Here is a 19,477-nt window from a genome sequence, read left to right on the forward strand (position 1 = left end):
CCTGCATTTTGTAATGGGGGAACCGTTTATACCATCTCATGCTCAATGAGATATTCTCATAGTTCCCTATCTGTCACTCACTCGACATTGTGTCGATGTAGTGACACTAGGGGTCACTCTTGGGAGCCCGAGACACCTCTGGTCTTTGATAAAAGGCCAATGAAAACTGGCGAGTGGTATTTACATATAAAAGGAGCTGGTTTGCAACCACTCATTCAGATTTTCTCTTCGGAGCCGAACCGTCATGCTCATTGAGCTGAATCCTACTGTTCATTCACCTCTGCTGGATCTGACGGCGCATTTCAGCGGCTTCTCTCTCCTCTGCACTGGTGCACTGCAGAGAACGCCCCTGGTCGCTTCGGCAGAAAAACAAGAGAGTATATTTTCTTAAAGAGCTTTTTTTCCTCTAAAAGAGTATATATTTCTCTAAAAGAGCGGCACACACGGAACGTCTTTTTAAAGACGTGCCTTTTTATAGATGCCTTTCCGACTGTGTGTTATTCCTGGTTGCGGTCGTTATCTCTCAACTTCGGATCGTCATGATCGCTGTCTTTCGTGTCTGGGTGCGATCCACACAGAGGCAGCGTTTGTGGATGGTTCATGTTCTCACTGCGAGAACATGACCATGGCCACCCCAGTGGCTCCCCGCTTCGGTCCTTCTACCTACGGGTATGAGGCCTGCGCGGCTAGCACTGGGGGCGATTTGGGGACACCAATGGGATCGTCTCTGCTGGATATCCCCCCGCGGACCTCCCATTCCCCAGCACTCTCATCTGCCCCAATCGGGCTTCCGGATGAGTTCGCTCGTCTCACGGCAAGTCTGGCTTCTTGTTCAGAGCCCGCAAAGATGATGAGCTCTTGAGCACAGCATCGGAGAGCGGGCTTGTCCAGTCAGACGCAGAAGCCTCAGCTGGGCTTCCCCCTTCTGGGACGATTGCCCAGTCACAGGCCGATGCTGAAATGACGGACATGCTTTCCCGGGCGGCCGCGAGCGTCGGGTTAGAGTGGAACCCTCCGCTCTTCCCTGAACCCTCGCGGCTTAATGATTGGTTCCTGGGCTCACGGCGCCGCTCAAAGCAGCCATGCCCCGCTCCAGTGCCATTCTTCCAGGAAGTACACGAGGAGCTGACGAAACCTTTTACTGCCCGGCCCCGATTCCGCAGTTCCCCCGCTCTCACTACCCTCGATGGCGATTCCCCCGGTGGATAAGGCGCTCGAGGTGCACCTATGCCCGCAGAGCACCGCCACCTGGCGCGGACGCCCTAAGCTCCCGTCCAAGCCCTGTAGGCTCACATCGTCCCTGACAGCTAAAGCCTACAGCACTGCTGGACAAGCCGCCTCTGCCCTGCACACCATGGCTCTCTTGCAGGTCCACCAAGCCAAGGTGTTGAAAGAACTGCACGAGGGTAGTTCCACCCCAGATTTGATGCAGGAACTGCGCTCGGCGACCAACCTTGCTCTCCGAGCGACAAAACGAGGGAACCCACTCACTTGGAGCTGGTAAAAAGACCACTCCATCCCCCGGTGGAGGGCCGGGTGGAAAATCTTTTGTTGCCTTTTTGTTTGATTTCTTCCTCCCCCGTCCCAGGCTGTTCCGGGGGTGGTCACAAGGAGCCAGGTAAGTGCTTCAATGTCCCTAGACTCAGCATAGCCATGACGTGGTGTGGCAACTCGAGCTCCGCCCTGCCGTGAGGCCCCACCTGCCGGTATGTCCGACGACGTTGTCCACTTGATCCCCCTTGCACGGAACTTGGACGCGTGGCTCGTGCTTTCCAATCTGTTGTGATGGCTGATCCGGACCATCCGACTCGGCTACGCGATTCAGTTCGCCAGGCGCCCACCCAGGTTCAGCGGTATTCACTTCACCTTGGTCAAGAGCGAAAACACTGCTACCTTGCGCGCGGAGATCGCTACCTTCCTACGGAAGGGTGCGATAGAACCTGTCCCTCCAGCCGAGATGAAGAAGGGGTTTTACAGCCCCTACTTCATCGTACCGAAAAAAGGCGGTGGGTTGCGGCCAATCTTGGACCTGCGAGTACTGAACTGGGCCTTACACAGACTCCCGTTCAAGATGCTGACGCAAAAACGCATTCTGGCGAGCGTCCGGCATCAAGATTGGTTCGTGGCGGTAGACCTGAAGGATGCGTACTTCCACGTCTTGATCCTTCCTCGACACAGACCCTTCCTTCGGTTTGCATTCGAGGGTCAGGCATATCAGTACAAAGTCCTCCCTTTCGGCTTTTCCCTTTCTCCTCGCGTCTTCACGAAGGTCGCAGAGGCTGCCCTTGCCCCATTAAGGTTGGTGGGCATTTGCATTCTCAACTATCTCGACGAATGGCTAATCCTAACTCACTCTCGGGACATGTTGTGCGCACACAGGGATCTGGTGCTCTCACACCTCAGCCGACTAGGGCTTCGGGTCAGCTGGGAAAAGAGCAAGCTCCTCCCGGTTCAGAGCATCTCTTTTCTCGGTTTGGAGTTGGACTCAGTCTCCTTGACGGCGCACCTTACGAACGAAACGGCCTGTTTGAAGGTGGTGAACATGCAAGCGCTGCCCCAGGAGGAGGCAGACCCAGCCCTGTCGTTGCTGTGTCCAGTGCGCGCTTTACGCATCTATTTGGATCGCACGCAGAGCTTTAGAATCTCTGAGCAGCTCTTTGTCTGCTTTGGTGCACAGTGGAAAGGAAGCGCTGTCTCCAAGCAGAGGATCGCCCACTGGCTCATTGACACCATAACTAAGGCATATCTCGCCCAGGACATGCCGCCCGCGGTAGGGCTATGAGCCCATTCTACCAGGGGTGTAGCGGCTTCCTGGGCCCTGGCCAGAGGTGCCTCTCTAACAGACATTTGCAGAGCAGCGGGCTGGGCAACACCCAACACCTTTGCAAGGTTCTACAACCTCCGGGTGGAACCGGTTTCATCCCAGGTAGTGGCACGCAACACAAGCAGATAAGCCCGGGATAGCCGGCCGGGTGTATCACTTACACACAGCGCCTTCCACCTCCTTTTGAGCTGAAGACGTGCGCCATTAATTCCCAGTAGTGTTCACAAGTTTGTTCCCTGGTTGACTTCCTCCGAGCCCTGTGGCAGTTGAGTTTTCGGAGAGATTCGCTGCCGGCCCAGTACACGTGCTAACTAAGAGTCCTGTTCTGGGGTAGGTGCTCCGCATGTGGCGGTTCCCTGTAAGGCTAACCCCATGCGATATATATCTTCCGCTAATTCGTTTCCCTGTTGGCAAACTGCGTCTTCCTTGGGCAGAGCCCCTCTGCCCCAGTCTCCATGTTTGTAGTAACTCCTCCCCCATTGGGCAGGATCTACCTTGAAGACTCTCCACACGGTAGGAAAGACCATGTGACATATCCTTCCACTTAAATATCCCCCCATCTCTTTGGGCGAGGTGTGGTCTCCGCTGTGTTTTCCCCTTGGGAGGGACACCCCCCGACTAGACCTGGCGGCCCAGTCAGATAATCCCCCTTCTTTTTTAGGGAGTGGAAAAAAGAGAAGGGGAAAAGAGGCCACGACTGGGTTAAGCCTGTCTCTATCTCTTGGGTAGTTGACTTGTTCGACACTCATCACTATGTTGGGGGAGGTTACGTGTCGACCTGGTGTGCTGGCTATGAGGCACACAGTAGTCTTCCCACCACACACCGCCAGTACACGAAACACAGTTCAGCCAATTGTGGCGTTTCGTATAGGCCCAGTCGACACAACATCGAGTGAGTGACAGATAGGGAACGTCATGATTACTTGTGTAACCTCCGTTCCTTGATGGAAGGAAGAGACGTTGTGTCCCTCCTGCCACAACCCTGAACTACCCGCTGAAATGGCCGGACCTTATATCGGCTCCTCAGCATAAAACCTGAATGAGTGGTTGCATACCAGCTCGTTTTATACCCGTATGTCCGGGGGAGTGGCATGCAAATACCACTCGCCAATTTTCATTGGCCTTTTATCAAAGACCAGAGGTGTCTCGGGCTCCCAAGTGTGACCCCTAGTGTCACTACATTGACACAATGTCTCGTTCCCTCCATCAGGGAATGGAGGTTACACAAGTAACCATGAAGATTTCCATTATTTACAAGTTTGCTCATATTGAAGTACAGAAGGGAAGTTTTAGGAAGACTGATTTGGGCTCTGACAAGCAGAAAAGACAACATAATATTAAGTGTTTCTTTTTCATTTTATCTAAATTGTTCTCTCATTAAGGTACGATTTTGCTCATCTCTCCCTCCTTCTCTCCAATTTTCTTTCTCTCTTTCATTAACAGGCCCATTTACCTGCCCAGTAAACACCATGAAAGCCAGGGGAAGAAGGGCAGAAGTGTGTGCATGTTAGCATGTGTATCTGAGGCAGCATAAGACTGCTAATGGAAAACTGCCATAATTGGTGGTGTTTGCTAATCACTAATACTATAACTCATATTTAAGGTTGGAGGTTTGACCAAACTCTTAACTTCTTAACATCCGGCCTCTTTTTGTGCACGAGCTTGAAAACGACATACCCAAAGTAAAACTCTTCCAGTTCTTGAACCCTTTGATCTACAAACACAAACTTGGGCTCGTTTGAAAGTAGACAATTAGACATTTGTTATTCAAGAGTAAATATGTTTCACAATAAAAAAGACACCGTATGCCTATCATACATTACGTGGCAGTCAACTAATAATACCAACTGACATTTTAAAAACATGTCCACGCATGAAGGCCAGAACCAAGGAAGTCTAATACCAAGAAAAGCTCTCTAATAATATTTGAGATTTAAATTTTGCTCGAAATAAATTTTGTTTCATCAGGGTACACAGTTACTTTTCAAAACTTGAGCCGACTCTGAATGCTCCAGCAGCCTAATTTACACATAGAAAATTCCCGATGTTGCTATAACAATGCAAAAAGCACTTACCAATTTGCTTGAAGTGAAAATCAGTCCTCCTTTCCTGTTTAATTAATCAATTGCATCATGCAGAACATCTCAGGTTTTTAAATCTCACGCTCTTCACTTTCAAATTACATACATCACTTAAAACGTGATTGCGTCACTCAAGGCCAGCTAGAAGGCCTGGACTGGGACATGTCCTAAAGACCAAACCAACCAAGAACAAATAAATCTATCTGATTGGCTGATGAATCTGACAATCTGACTTTAGATGCCTATTCACTTACACTGTTGAGGGATTCTGTGGAAATTCTGAAGGCCTGACGGGGTGGAGCTCAGACACACGCGTTGCTTCGGCTAAGGAGCGTGGCTTCGGGCATGCGATTTGTGAAACAGTTGTCACACTTTGCTTGTAAGCATCGAGAAATAAATTCTGATTGGATAAACTTTTTTTTTTTTTGCTATTGGTTTGTAAATGAATTAGGAGTGGAAAGCGATTGAAAATACATAGGCAAGAAGGTCATTAAGAATGAAAGGATGAAAAAATATTTATTTATTAGGCATGTTACGCCAGCAGAGAAGGCTTTGCTGGCCCTGAGAAATCGTCACTGGTTAAACCTAGGAGTTAAACTTTGGCATGTTACTTGTTTTGTGTTACAGACATATCTTAAATCAGGTGGCTTTTATTGAAGAGAGGTGTGCAATTACTTTTCTAAGCAACCAGCTATTCAGATTTTCTCTTGGTGGATGGTAAAATGGGCACAAAAATCACATAGACTTACATTGATGGAGGGACCTAAACCATATCTAGGAACCAGAATATCATAGAGACATGGAGGTGGGCTCTTTTGACTCATAAAGAAGAGCAACTGACTGCTGTAAATGAAAAAGAGTGAGGGGTAGAAACATCCAAATAACTTTTTCTACTGCTTTCCTATTGGTAAAACCCAGCCCTGAGAATAAGAAAGTGAGGAAGAGACTTGCTCAATGGGAGGAAAACTTCAGTTATGTATGGCTCTCACAGCTGGCATCATGCCCATCTCTGTGCATAGCACACAATGGGGCACTTTAGCAAGGAGTCAGGAGTTCCACTCAACCCCACAACACACACACACACATGCACACAGTGTACAGTTCAGCTCTGGATTAGACATCATCTATTTTTAACTATTGTTTCACCTGCAATAAAAGGGCATGGCATGCCCACTATAGGGTTTAGAAGAGGAATATTTTTGGGATATCAACATTTTTGGTGCCACAAACTTGCAATATATTTTATCGTTAGGTGCAAACTTGAGTACATGAATGGTGGGTAATTGAGAAAGAGAGAAAGATGAAAAATATACAACCTTGTATCTTTAATAATATGATAAATGTCACCCTGACAGCCATGATTATTTTTTTGAGTCAGTGTGGGCTGTAATTTAGACATGTTTCCTGATGCGATGGGATCTATTCTGATCTTCCTCAAATGATTACAGGTTGACAACTGAATACTTTAGAAAAAGCTTTAAGTAATGAGTCATCTATTTTAAGCTTAGCTAAGTACATTGGTGTGGTTATTTTCCAGGTACTTATGTGCTTTTAGCAGTGAGTTTTGCCTCTTTGTCTCTTACGTAAGCTCTTAGCAATATTAAGCTAATGTGTCCTGAGGGATCACACAAACAATTAGGTAAAAACAAAAACAAAAAACAGATTTTGGCTATACGAGGTGGGACAGTAAAATGGGTAATAATTTTCAGCTTAAAGTAAACTTGCTCACATGAGAGATGAGTTAGAGCCTGCACAATCACTAGCCAGTGGTGTGCACAAAAGGGGGGGTGCAGGGTAAAACAGGTTTTAAAGGATTTTAACCAAAGTAAAATGCTTCATTTGATCATTTGATAAATTGTTGCCATGATGGATAGAAAATGTACACAAATTTTATATTCTTTTTTTCCTTCAGTTTATTGCCTGATTTCCATAGGCGTTGCAATGTTCATTGCGGCAGACATTTTGTGAATCAATGCAATTTATACTAAGTCTAATTTACATCGAGAGGATGCGTTTTTGTGCAGAAAAAATTACAATGACTTAATTTAAATATGTAACGTTTCAGGAAAGAGGCAAGAAGGAGGATCTATGTGCAGGCTTTGTAAATAAAACTAAATAAACACAACAGAACAAACCGTTACATCCATGAAAGCTTAACAACTGACAAAGACAGAGAGAACACGAGGGCAATATATACACAAGAAATAACAAGGTTAACAAGACACAGCTGGGATCAATCAAGGGGAACACAGAGAACAGAGAAACAACAAAAACTAAAACCAATCTTCAAACTAAAATCTTAATCCTTCAAGCGACCTCTAGTGGCTGCTAGGGAGAATGTCCCAAGTGTTACAAAATACTCAGGACGCAGAGCTATTTCAGTGCATTTAGCACCTGGTTAATTTGAATTGCTGGTGGTTATTGAAGAAGACCAGAGACTATTTAGCCCAAGATGGAGCACTTCCAATATGGCGCTAATAGAAGTCACACCTTACAGTTAAAAGAGACAATCTTCTTTTAGATAAGGACATCAAGAACATGCATGCGCATTAGCTGGAACGGAAGGGGGGGGGGGACGGGTCTTTTATCTGAGCAAAAGAAAAATAGCTGGGGGGGTTTCCATTAATCTTAGCAAAAGAAGCACAATTTATGATACCATTGTAGTCGCTTATATTGCTTATATCCATAGATATAAGCCACTTATATCCATAGAAAATAGCTGCCTGGGACCGTTACAAAGATAGCAGCCGAGTAGACTGACTTACCTTGAAAGGGACTTTGATAAGACTCATATTTTTGCAATAAAAATACTGTGTGCAAAAGTGCCGCAACTGTTGAGTGACTTTCGCCCTGTAGTCTTTATGAGGTGAGGTGTTTCACAAAAAGAAAAAGAGAGAGAGAGAGAGAGAGAGAGAGAGAGCAAGATGAACTATGGTTGTGACAGAGGGGGTCGTTTTTGTCCCTGAACAGGTTGAGACAGATATTGGGTTAACTAACATTCCAATATAATTCTTCTGCTCTAGGGTTTTAAATGGAGCACCATACCTGAAAAGAAAGTCTCAAAGGCAAGCATCTCTATTACTATTGCTCATTCTTTTGAACAAACCCCTCACCATAAGTTCATTCATTCCAACCTGTCAGAGGAGGAGTTGGAATGAGATTAATATACAGTTGTTCTCTCTGTTTCTCTCTGCTCAGTGATGTATGTATGTATAGCTCTTGTATTGGTTTTTAACAAGCTGGCTTAAGTGACGCTGAAAATACACCATCCACATAAAAGAGCACATACACAAAGCCAGTCACTGCTCTCGGACTCCATTCATACAGGGATAGGAAAAAGAGAGAGAGAAAGAAAAGTGGGTAGTACAGGGCTTAGTTTGCCACATGTTACGGCCTTGTTCAGTTGAATTGGCCACCACAAAATGATATACCAACCATACACATACATGGACCTTTTTCTTAGATTCTTGACAGGAATGACAATGAGGCTGTGAGGGATAGACATACAGTCTCTTCAATGAGCTGTACTGCATTTAAAGTGTTTTTGGATCGTTCCTTGGACAAAACATTGAAAAAACATCTTTTCAAAATCATTCAGTAGACAAAAATCTCCAGACAGCATGAGTTTTTTTTTACAGCTTTATACCATGCATGCCATTGAAGAGATGTAAGTCTATCTCTCACAGCCTAGTTGTCTTTCCCATTAAAAATCAAAGATGGCACTACCATGAATAAGGTATGCTGTCTTTCACATATTTTGATATTGTTTTATATTCCTAGAGTGAGATATAGGTAAACTCATTTAACTGGCTGTTCATGATGTAGAGTTCAGAACAAGACTCAACTCAAGCTCTGATTTTCTCCCAGAATATTGATTTAATGATAATGTAATAGAAATTAATAGAAATAAAGGTGATGTTGGGATGGTGAAGAGATTCTGGAAGAACTGTCAGAGGAGTTAGGTGAGCATCTGCTTTATATACTGTGCTGCACTGTGATTAACATATTAACAAGCTCCTAACAAATGTTTGTTTTAAGCTATAAAAATATAATTTATACATTAGGGCCGGGAAATTCATTTTCTTTCTAACAGTTGACAGTTTAACACACACACACACAAAAATTAACACAATTAATGCAGTATACCTTTTTTTTTTTTACTTCCTGAAACTTCACTAGTGTTTTTCTAGACTTTCTGTGACTAAAACTGCTCAATTCGACTGCACATCCTAGCACAGAAACTGATTGTGTGGAGTACTGCATGCTTATTCATTACGTGCAAAACATGTCCTAGGCATAATAAACACGGGAGCAGATTTACTGTACAGAGAATGGAGACTTCACCCGCAAGTGGTGAGCCAGGTGTGGAAGAGATACGGGCAAGCTGTTGTATCTCTTCGCATTGCCCGAAAACACTCACTGTTATCTGAACCAGTCAGTTTGTTTTATATCTGTATGTATAGTGTCTAATAATACATTGGCAATGTACACATACATTTATCTTGCCAACAAAGCTAAACATAAATTGAATCTGCCCATTTGATCCTATTATTAAAAAAGCCCACTGGAAAACGCTAGAAGATTTTGCCCAACTTTTATTAACAGCATGTCCACTGATTTTATGACATGTAAACAAAAACTTGTATCAGATAAGGTATAAGATTTATACCTGTAAAAAGTGTCTAATTAACTCTATTTGCCAAAAAACAAACTAACAAAAAAACTGAACATTTTAACATGTTTATATTTATATAATTAAAATAAATGATGACTAACCAATTTATTGCAAGTTCTTTGAGAAAGTATAAAGTAAATATATTTATGATAATATTTTAATGGTTGTTTTAATATACCATGATTAATCAGAAAACTATGCGCTTAATTATTGAATTAAATGATTCACAGCCCTAAAATACATATATGAGTAGTTTACAAATAACATGGACATAAAACTTTTTTATCTATTTTTAGATGCTGTAACTGGCTTCTTTTAAGGCTACGTCCACATTAATCCAGATACATTTAAAAACTGCGTTTTCGTTTTCGAAACACTCTCCGTCCACACTGCTGTTTTTAAGTGTTTTCCAAAAGTTTCTCACTCCACTAAAATGTATGAAAACTCTTAAATACCCATAAAAATTTACAGTCTGAAACGCAATTGTCCTCTTTTTGAAGAGGTTAAACTTCCCATCGCCTTTGAAGGAATGCAATGTGAAGGTTGTACAAAGTAACTATCAATCTGAATATCAGGCACAACAACGCAGCTAAAACATGGGCCACTATCTTGATTGTTTTGGGTTCAATGGATCACATGACTGAGTCACATGACAACAAATATATCATCGTTTTCAGATATCTACATTTCCCTTGTCCACACTACAACGCGAAGATGGTGTTTTCATATTTATCCACTTGGGAGAGCATTTTCGAACAGCTCTGTTTTTGCTGTCAAAAACGCAGTCTCGGTGTGGACGGAAGGCCAAAGTAAAAGATGCGTTTTCAAACGAAAGCCAGAGTTTTTCACCAAGCTTAATAGGGATCACTGGAAAATGGTAATTTTGGTGTTAAGGTAAGTTGCACAACGTCAGTGCACTCCTGCAGCTAACTTCTCTGTTTTTCTCTCCCTCAGGCTGTCTGTTTATGTAGAAGCCACTGGGAGTACTGGAAGACTTTAGGAGGAGAATATATGTGGGAGAGTGTGAGTATTTTTTTTACAATAAAAAAAGCTTTAGAAAGTAACATTCCTAAATGGCTCCTGGCTATTCAGCTTTTCAACAACAACAGCTTAATAAACATGGTCTTGACGTAAAGTGTTCAGAGCACCAAAAAAATCTTTAAGAACTCAAGATGAAATCCTGCCTCCAGTATGAATGGATGAGATTCTACTTGGGGTCCACCCTTGAAATTCTACACTCGAGCAATCCACAAAAGCGCCTGCTGTAGCCTGGAGTATCAGATGGCTCTACTGTATGCTGAATAATATTAACATGATATGCATGTGTGTGTGTGTGTGTGTGTGTGTGTGTGTGTGTGATACAGAAAGAGTTCATCTAAAGGATGAGTAAGACAGATGTAAGGAATGCAGGGACATACCTGTCCAAGATCCAGGGTGACATTGACCTCATTGTATTTTGTACTGCGGGAGAGCGGAGGGCTCTGCCACCATCGTTCAGTGCCATCAATGGCGTTGCTGATTGGGTGGGCTCTGTTAGTGTCTTCTGACGTGCAGATGTCACAGTATTGGCCCTAACAATATAGGAAGAAACAATGATAGCCTGAAAGGTTTCTCTTTATGTGCTGCAATTTTGTTAACTTGGCAAAAAAAAAAAAAAATGCAAAAATAATCCATTATTCTTAAAAGAAAGTGTTGAACATTATGAACAGTAAATGCATAATGAAGTTAAATGCATCAAACAATGACCACGTTTGAAAATTCCATCTTATATCGAACTTTGATCATTTTGGTCCTAATATGCAACATGTACATTTATTACTAGCCTATAACATGATTGCCTGTGTGTGCTGTTGTCAAGGAAATGAATGAAAATGAAATATTTTATTAAAATACTGTGCAGAATTGCTAAAATGCAGAGAGGTTGCATGCATTTAATATTTGATTACATGTATAAAGGGATATTTCAATAGCTGGAAACATCTTTTTCAGAAACTAAACCAGAATACGGTCTGTAATTGGAATATGATGTGCATGTAAAAATGCTAAATAACTTGAGACTTTGCATGCAGGTATAAAGCTTTAGTAAGTCACGTTAATAGGATTTGCAGATGATTTATCAGTTCAACATGTTTGTTGACCTGTATTGTTCTTCTCTTTTAATCCTGGCTGTGAGAAGCCTCTACCACAAGAAAATACTCTGGTAAATGAAGAGTTAGCCTACTTTTTGCTAACGTTTCAATCGTCAATTTAACAACTTCTGTTTTGAAAAGCTCAGTTTAGACAAATTGAAAAGGTTGAAAAAGACTAATCCCTCTAAGGTCAAAAGGTTCAAATATTCACACTCTCAGTTTCCCTTGCCTTTTTTTCACCAGGTTTTTGTTCTGATAATACAGTCTGGAGGACAAAGCCAAAACTTATCTTTGTTATATTGTTATTGTTATAATCTAGGCTGTACCAACTGTGACCAAATACAAAGATGTACTACAGACATTACGCACATTTAAACAATGAACAATACATTTTTTACAGCATTTATTAACCTTTGTTAATGTTTTTAATAAAAATACAATTGTTCATTGTTAGTTTGTTTTAGTTTATAGGGCATATATAACTTTTTTAATTAGCATTAACCAAAATTAATAAATGCTGTAAAAGTATTGTCCATTGTTAGTTCACGTTAACAAATGTTGTTAACTGATGTTAACAAATGGAAACTTATTGTAAAATGTTACCATTACCCTGCAGTAATCAAGTGTGACTGCAGTTAGCAAATAGCTTAAGACACTTGTTGCTTGTGAACACTGAGGATTGTTGGGGTTTAGTCTTCAGGAAATTCATTGAAAACATCCTACGAAACTGAGGAGTAATTTACTCCCTTCATTATCCAAATGCTTGCAACCCAGATCGCTTTTAATACCAGGAAAAATAAATTAATTTACAAGAGTATAAATTAACGAATTAATAAGAGATCGAAATTACGGGGAATCAAACAGCATTCACTCAAAACAGGTTGGGACCACCCACGTATAAAGGTTTCAGAGACCGATAAGAAAAGAATTTTAACAGCAATAAATCTAATCCTTTATAGGTAGTATAATCTGAACAAAACACGTATTACCACAGTACCCATTGTTTCAGGTCAGGTCAGTTTCGGGTCAGACTTTAAGAATCTGCCATTCTTTTAATATTTCTTTCTTTGATGTAGTGCAAACATGTTTTGGCTATCTTGTAACATCTAAATTAACTAGTTTTAAGGTCAATAAGATCAATAGATTTTAATTTGACTGAATTAACCTGACTACATCAGATGTTTACTCATCAAAGGTAATGTTATGCATCAGGTCAGGTAGAAATACAGTAGCAAGTGATGCCGAGTCTTGAGAGCATGACCACAGGAGGTGTCTTCAAGCAGGTCACAACATTATATTAACATATTCTTTGAAGTGTGGTGCAAATCTGTGTGTATATGTGTGTGGGTGGGTTTGGGTGGTTTACGAGGACATTTTTTTTACTGGTAATTACAAGGGTATTATGCTATAAAGGACATTTCTAGTGTCCCCATAATTCAGATCGCTTAAAAAACATACTAAACAATGTTTTATTGAAAATGTAAAAATGTAGAACGTTTTTTTTTTTTGTGAGGGTTAGGTTTAGGGGTTGGGTTAGGGTTAGGGGATAGAATCTATAGTTAGTACAGTATAAAAATAATTATGTCTATGGAGAGTCCTCATAATGATAGCTGCACCAACATGTGTGTGTGTGTGTGTGTGTGTGTGTGTGGGGCAGGTTTAAGTGGTTTATGAGGACTTTTTTTAGGTTATAAACTGGTAATTACAAAGGTATTCTGCTATAAATGTGGTTTAGCTGCACCAGCATATGTGTGTGAGTGTGTGTGTGTGTGTGTGTGTGTGTGTGTGTGTGTGTGTGTGTGTGTGTCTCAAGGTCTTCTATGAGAATGCCACACATTCCTCCAGGAAAATCCCAGTAGCAATGCTACACGAGGGCTACATTTTTACTCTTTACAATGTTTGAACATTTCACTCTCTCGCCAACAAGCTGAGTCATGCCTGCTGAGACTCCTGCTTTTTAAACTTTTGTGGGGGTCTTTTAGTGCTTCATACGAGTCTTTGGCTTTTTCACATTGAGAAGGTGGTCTCAAAGAGATCAAGATGTTGCACTCTATCTCAAGCCCATGTCTTGGCTTGTTTTCCTGTTGATATATAAATGTTTACATACTCTAAAAAATAAAAAAGAACCATGTATTACCATGTTTTTTTAAGATGGTACCATGGTAATTCTGTGGTATTCTTTGAAGTATATTGGAGTACCACACTATAGTATTATAAATGCCATAGTATTACCATCTAATACCATAACTGTACCATGGTACCACCATAGTCATTTTTATAATAAGGTATTTTGTGTAAACGAATAATGCATTGCACACAGTAAAAAATATATAAATAAATAAATAAATAAAGTAGGTTACAATGGGGCAAAAGGCCAACCTTAAGGAATATTTGCTTTTTTTCTGGTCACAAAGTGTCTCACGTTTTAAGAAATATATTTATTTTATTGAATATTGATGGAACAATATAATTTGAGTGAAAAGAAGATTGATTTGAATACAATTCAATTGTTTAAAAAAGGTGGTGAGGGAGCCTTTTACCCCACACCTGGTGTAGCTCCCTCACTTGGGGGAAAAGGCCCCTAGGGGGGGTTAAAGTGATATAGTGTAGATACTGGGGCAATAGTTATAGTGCACAATTTGTCAACTTACGCAAATAATTTTGAGATAGTAAGATGACTTGTTGAGTAACAAATTAAGATAATGCTTTTTCAGAATAACTACTTCAGAAAAGGGTGCACCATTTCTGTTCATTTCAATCACATTTGGCATTTCATAACATCTCAAGTATTCTATAAACAAATTATTCTTCATTGTGATTGGATCAGTCAATGTGAGCCCACTTTGAACATTTTTCAAAATAAATCTATTCCCCCCACTTAAGAAAAACTTCTTTAGTCCCTGCATCAGGGGGGCTTTTTTACCCCAAATACTATCCTTTCACTTATTGGACAGTTATTAAAAAACTTTAGATTTAATCACCTTGAACAAAACTGAAAATGACAAATAAGTATTTATTTATTTTCAAAATAAATGTGATAATTTCCAGGATATTCACATAAATTTACAACATTTTAACAAAATATAAAAAATGAGATAAAATTGCCTCAAAATGAACCTTAAGATATTATAGCCTATGCAATCTCAAACAGGTGTTTAGGAAAGTACTGTGGTAGTTTTTGGTGCTATTTAGTGTTTTGGGAGAACATAAAATCAAAGGAGCCTTTTGCCCCGTTGTAGGCTACCCTAATGTAACTTTACTGTAAAAGTTAACAATCTTTGGAATCGCACTAAAACATTTATTATTAGCAATTTTTAAATAATAATATCCATCCTGCACAGCAAACACAGTAGTGAACGTAATCTGGTCCATATCTTTACCTGAATCGTTTGACTAGGGTCCCCCAACACGGGCCCCCCGACCAGTTTGCAGTACAGGTCTTGAATCGGTTGTCCGTTCTCGTCCACTCCGCAGGTTGCTGTCGCCGTGATTTTTGTCCCCTCCGCTAGATTGAAATAAGGTGGGTGCAAACTAAATCCGTTGACACCGTTAATGGCCAATTCCTGCGCCGATAAACCACCGAGAAAAACGAGCGGCAGCGACAGAAACACAAGCACCGGTGCGCCGAGCGATATTCCCCGTGACGGTCCCCTCGCCATCTTCACCTGTGATGCACACTCACTCAGTACTATTAAAACGTATCAAAATATCCACTGAGAGTTCGTTAAGGCGTTAGTGACGGACATTTGGAGAGACTGAATAAACGAAAGGTTGTTGCGGTTTCTTTCTTGGAGTAATTCACAATGATAGGCTGGAATGCAGTTCGGTGGGCACCTTCTACTCTCCGTCTGTCTCTCTCCACTGCTGAGTTTAGAGAGGGCAGTGCATGTGCAGTTCTGTCTCACTCTTCACCCTGTAAGGTCCAATGAAAAGGTGATGCGTCAGTCCTGGTGACCCCCATCCCTGCGCATTTAGATCGCATAACTAACTTGCTAAATTACCTTCATGGAAAATATGAAACAAACTTAGTACATAGCTATGAATATTCAGTTGTTAATTATGTGGTTAAAGGTATGAGCCACTATGCAAGTTATAATATAACCTCATCCAGAGAATCGACTTTAAGGAAGACCAAGCCTTTCAGTATATTTCAGTCCATCCCATACAGAAATCTGATATATGGTAATATATTTAAAATGCATAATCAGAAGTGGACTGGCCATCGGGAGAACCGTGACTTTTCCCGGTGGGCCATCCGCGAAACATATGCCGAATTTTGTTCCCAGTCCGCCCATGATGCACATATAATACACTGTATATCTTCATGTAGCCTATGTTTTTCACTGATATATGAAACATATTTTTCAAATACTCCAAAAATGGCCGTTTCCATATACAGTATGTAATTCAAAATAACCTTTCTTTTGGTGCAGCTTAGTAGGACAGTTAGAATGTCTTTTAAAAACACTAAAGTAATTTGTGATGTAGGCTAGCCTACTTGTGATATGTTAAGCTAATGACAGTACTTATGTTTTGTCGATGTTCTGTCCATTATTGATTCTAACGGAAAGCTCTCGACCAAATAGATTTTTGTTCGCGAGCATTTGTTCTGGGCCGGGTAAAAATATGCACGCTAAATTGTAATCGAACTTTGGTTACCGAAATGCTGTTTGAAAACACTTCGGCCTATGTAATATGTAGGATTAATACTATTTAGGATACTTTTTAAGCCCCAAATGTAAGTCACTTTGGACAAATGTGTCTTTTAAAATGTTTATTTATTATTTTTAATGATTAACTTTGGGACTATTTTTTTGTCCGTTGGCTTTTAGAAATATTTCCCTTTTTAACTATTTAATTCTTTGGCGGTATGGTACAGTGATGTATTGGACGGTAATGTATATGCTAATACTAAATATTATATGTTGTGATATCATTGTACTGGATGATTACCATTCTTGTACCATGGTAGTTGGATGATATTCCAGGGTACTCGAAAAATGCCATGGTGTTACCGTGGTTCCATATTCAAACATGGTAAAATGATTGTACCTTTTTGTTACTTTATAAATACTGGTAATGTTTTCACAGCTTAGAATAAAGCTGTCATGCATGTATAGTTTAAAATATACAACATTAAAGGTGCAGATTCTTGCTGCTTGTTCAGTTTACTTAATTAAAATGAACTGAAGCAAGAAAATTCTAGAACATTTTGTCACAACTTCATTTCATTGCATTCCATCCATTTAAATTTGTAAAATGGAAGTTTACTTAATTAATTTGAGTTGGGACTACATGTATATTGTTTGTGGTATTAATGGAGCATTGATGAAACTGGGCAAGAGGTTTCCATTTCCCAGCATGCTTTGCATGGGTCTCGATAGGAAGCGTAAATGTTAAAATTAAGTGTTATTGTATGTTTTTATGCAAGATGAATATAAAGGGGGATTCTTGTTAGTGTTTTATGTTTTGTTATGTTGAAATTTAGCAAAGTTTCTGTTATGGTGGAGTTTTGGGGGTTACCATTATGGAGAGTGGAGCTTGAGCTAATGATGAGGACAGGTAGATGTTCTACATGAAATTGATTGCTTACTTTGTTGAGCAAATGCTGTGCTTACCATTTCATAGTTACTAGACTACACTCTGTAGTGCTTTCAACCAGCATGTATTTTGCATGCTAACATTCACTTTCACTATATAGTGCATAAAGAAATAAAAGAGATTTTTTTGAGTTACACTGACACATCTAATTTGGTTGGGTTTACACAGTTCAACTAGGATCTTTCTACTCAAAGTGTTTATGTTGAGATTACATAGTAATTTTAAGTGAAGAAAACTCATTTCAAACATGGTGAACCACTGTCTACGACTGAATCAAATGTAGCCAAATAGCTATTTTTTCAGTGTGCACTCAGCAAATTGTATTTTATTTGTTTTGCTAATCAATTTATTTTTAAATAGAAAGGTACAGTAATAATAGAATAGTATTTCTGAACATGAGGCTCTAGGGGGGAGTAAACATAAACAAAAATTATCCTGAAATTTTACTCTTTTTGAAACACTATTGTGGGTGGTGGGTTTATCTTCATTCCTGCATTTTAAAAATACAGCTCAGAGACTTTAAGTGAAACAGAAAACAAATGACATGACAGCAACTCCTGGTAGTCTCAGTAAACTCCAAAAATCATCTACAAAATTTTAAAAGAATACTTTGATATTCCAAAAGTTATTTTACTGCAACACAATACATGCCAATAGATATTGTAAAGTGCTGCAAATATAAAAATTTTTGCATAGAGTGCATAAAACAAATTGTGTCACAATAGACAAGCAATATATGTTGTAGTAAGCAGAAACCTCTCTGAGCTTTCCCACTAGCTCATTCACATTCCTCCACACCTCATAGAGTCTCATGCTTTCATTTTCCAGTCTACAGCACCTGAGGTTTAATTAAATGGCTGCGCTCCAGAGATTAAAGAGAGAGAGAGAGAGAGGGAAAAAAAAGGGGTTGAGAGGGAGGAAAGAAGCAGGTGTTTTCTTCTCTCATCATTTTGGCAACCTAAACGTAGCCAGCAATGAGGCACCCATCTGATTAGTCATGAAACACACACACAGATTCACACATATATAAAGACCAAAAAGTTTATTCTTATTTGCTGTAGTAGGTTCCTTCATATTTTAGACAAAAGTAGTAATGTTAAAAGAATAGTTCACCCAACTGAAAATTCATCTTTCACTTTCGCTCATGCTGTTCCAAATTGCACAGAAAAAGCAACTTAAAACTAGTCCATACAATGTTTGCATGACAGTTAAAGCTTTCAAATCTCATTTGAGTTTTTTTTTTTTCTTAGAGATAGTTTTTAAATTCCTATTATACTTCTATTAATGTCTAAGATGACTTACTTTCATTGATAAAAACAGACAAACATGCCCTTTTCCTTCTTGTTCTTAACACTCCTGCTGACTCATGTCATGTTTTAATGAATGAAGCTCAAGGCTGATACACTAATGTGCTCTTCATCACTGTCTGTCCTACACATGTTGACCTCTGAACTTCATTCTCAGAAGGGTATTGCAACAAACTGGCAGGGGTTAGCTCAGTGTTTGATTTAGGAAGTCTAGAGTCATCTTGCTAATGCAACCAAACTCCCATTCTCTTTTAAACAAGAACATATTCCACATGGCTGAAAAACTGAAAGAAGAGGGTAGAGACAAATCTCCCAACAGAAAGATGAAGGAAATGCCATGCAGCTGTCATATACTTCCTTTATGGAGAGGAGAGTCAACTAAAAGACAAGAGAGGGAGGTTCACTCCTTTTTTCTCGTAAGTGGCTTTGTGAGTGTATTCGTCCTCTTGAGTTTCTGGTTGCCAGGGATTTCTTTTGAAGAGTTGAGTTAGTCATTGAAACACATATGACTCACACAACAATATGCCTTAATTATTTGTATTTTTTTGGATAATTTCACCGACCCGGCAGCTAATAATTCCCAGCACAATAACATTTGAGGTCAGCACAAACAATGTTCATTCTGATTGCAATTCAACAAGTAGAGTCTGGATCGTATTTTCTTTTACCTTGTGTAGTTTTGTTTAATGTTTTTTGAGTCATCCAACCAGTCCATGTTGGTATTGTCCTAATTTAGCTAGATTCCACCAAATGATATATGAATTTACGTTCAAACAGACTTAGGAACTTCCACCTTACACACAAAAGATTGTGATCTTTTATCCAAACTAAAGAGCAATTTGAAACAGCATGTACATTTT

General features: G+C 40.1%; 1 protein-coding gene across 1 annotated transcript in view; it reads right to left on the reverse strand.

Moving 5' to 3' along the window:
* lama5 (laminin, alpha 5) overlaps nt 1-15,531 on the reverse strand; it is a 128,757-nt gene extending 113,226 nt beyond the window's left edge. The window contains exons 1-2 of the mRNA XM_051662274.1: nt 15,090-15,531; nt 10,999-11,151 (exon numbers count right to left, since the gene is read on the reverse strand). Coding sequence (XP_051518234.1) covers nt 10,999-11,151; nt 15,090-15,368 — 432 coding nt within the window. The 5' untranslated portion in view covers nt 15,369-15,531. The remainder of the gene's footprint in view (nt 1-10,998; nt 11,152-15,089) is intronic.
* Nucleotides 15,532-19,477: the final 3,946 nt, after the last annotated feature.

Source organism: Myxocyprinus asiaticus, chromosome 29 (assembly GCF_019703515.2).
Source record: "Myxocyprinus asiaticus isolate MX2 ecotype Aquarium Trade chromosome 29, UBuf_Myxa_2, whole genome shotgun sequence".
Classification (NCBI taxonomy): Eukaryota; Metazoa; Chordata; class Actinopteri; order Cypriniformes; family Catostomidae; genus Myxocyprinus; species Myxocyprinus asiaticus.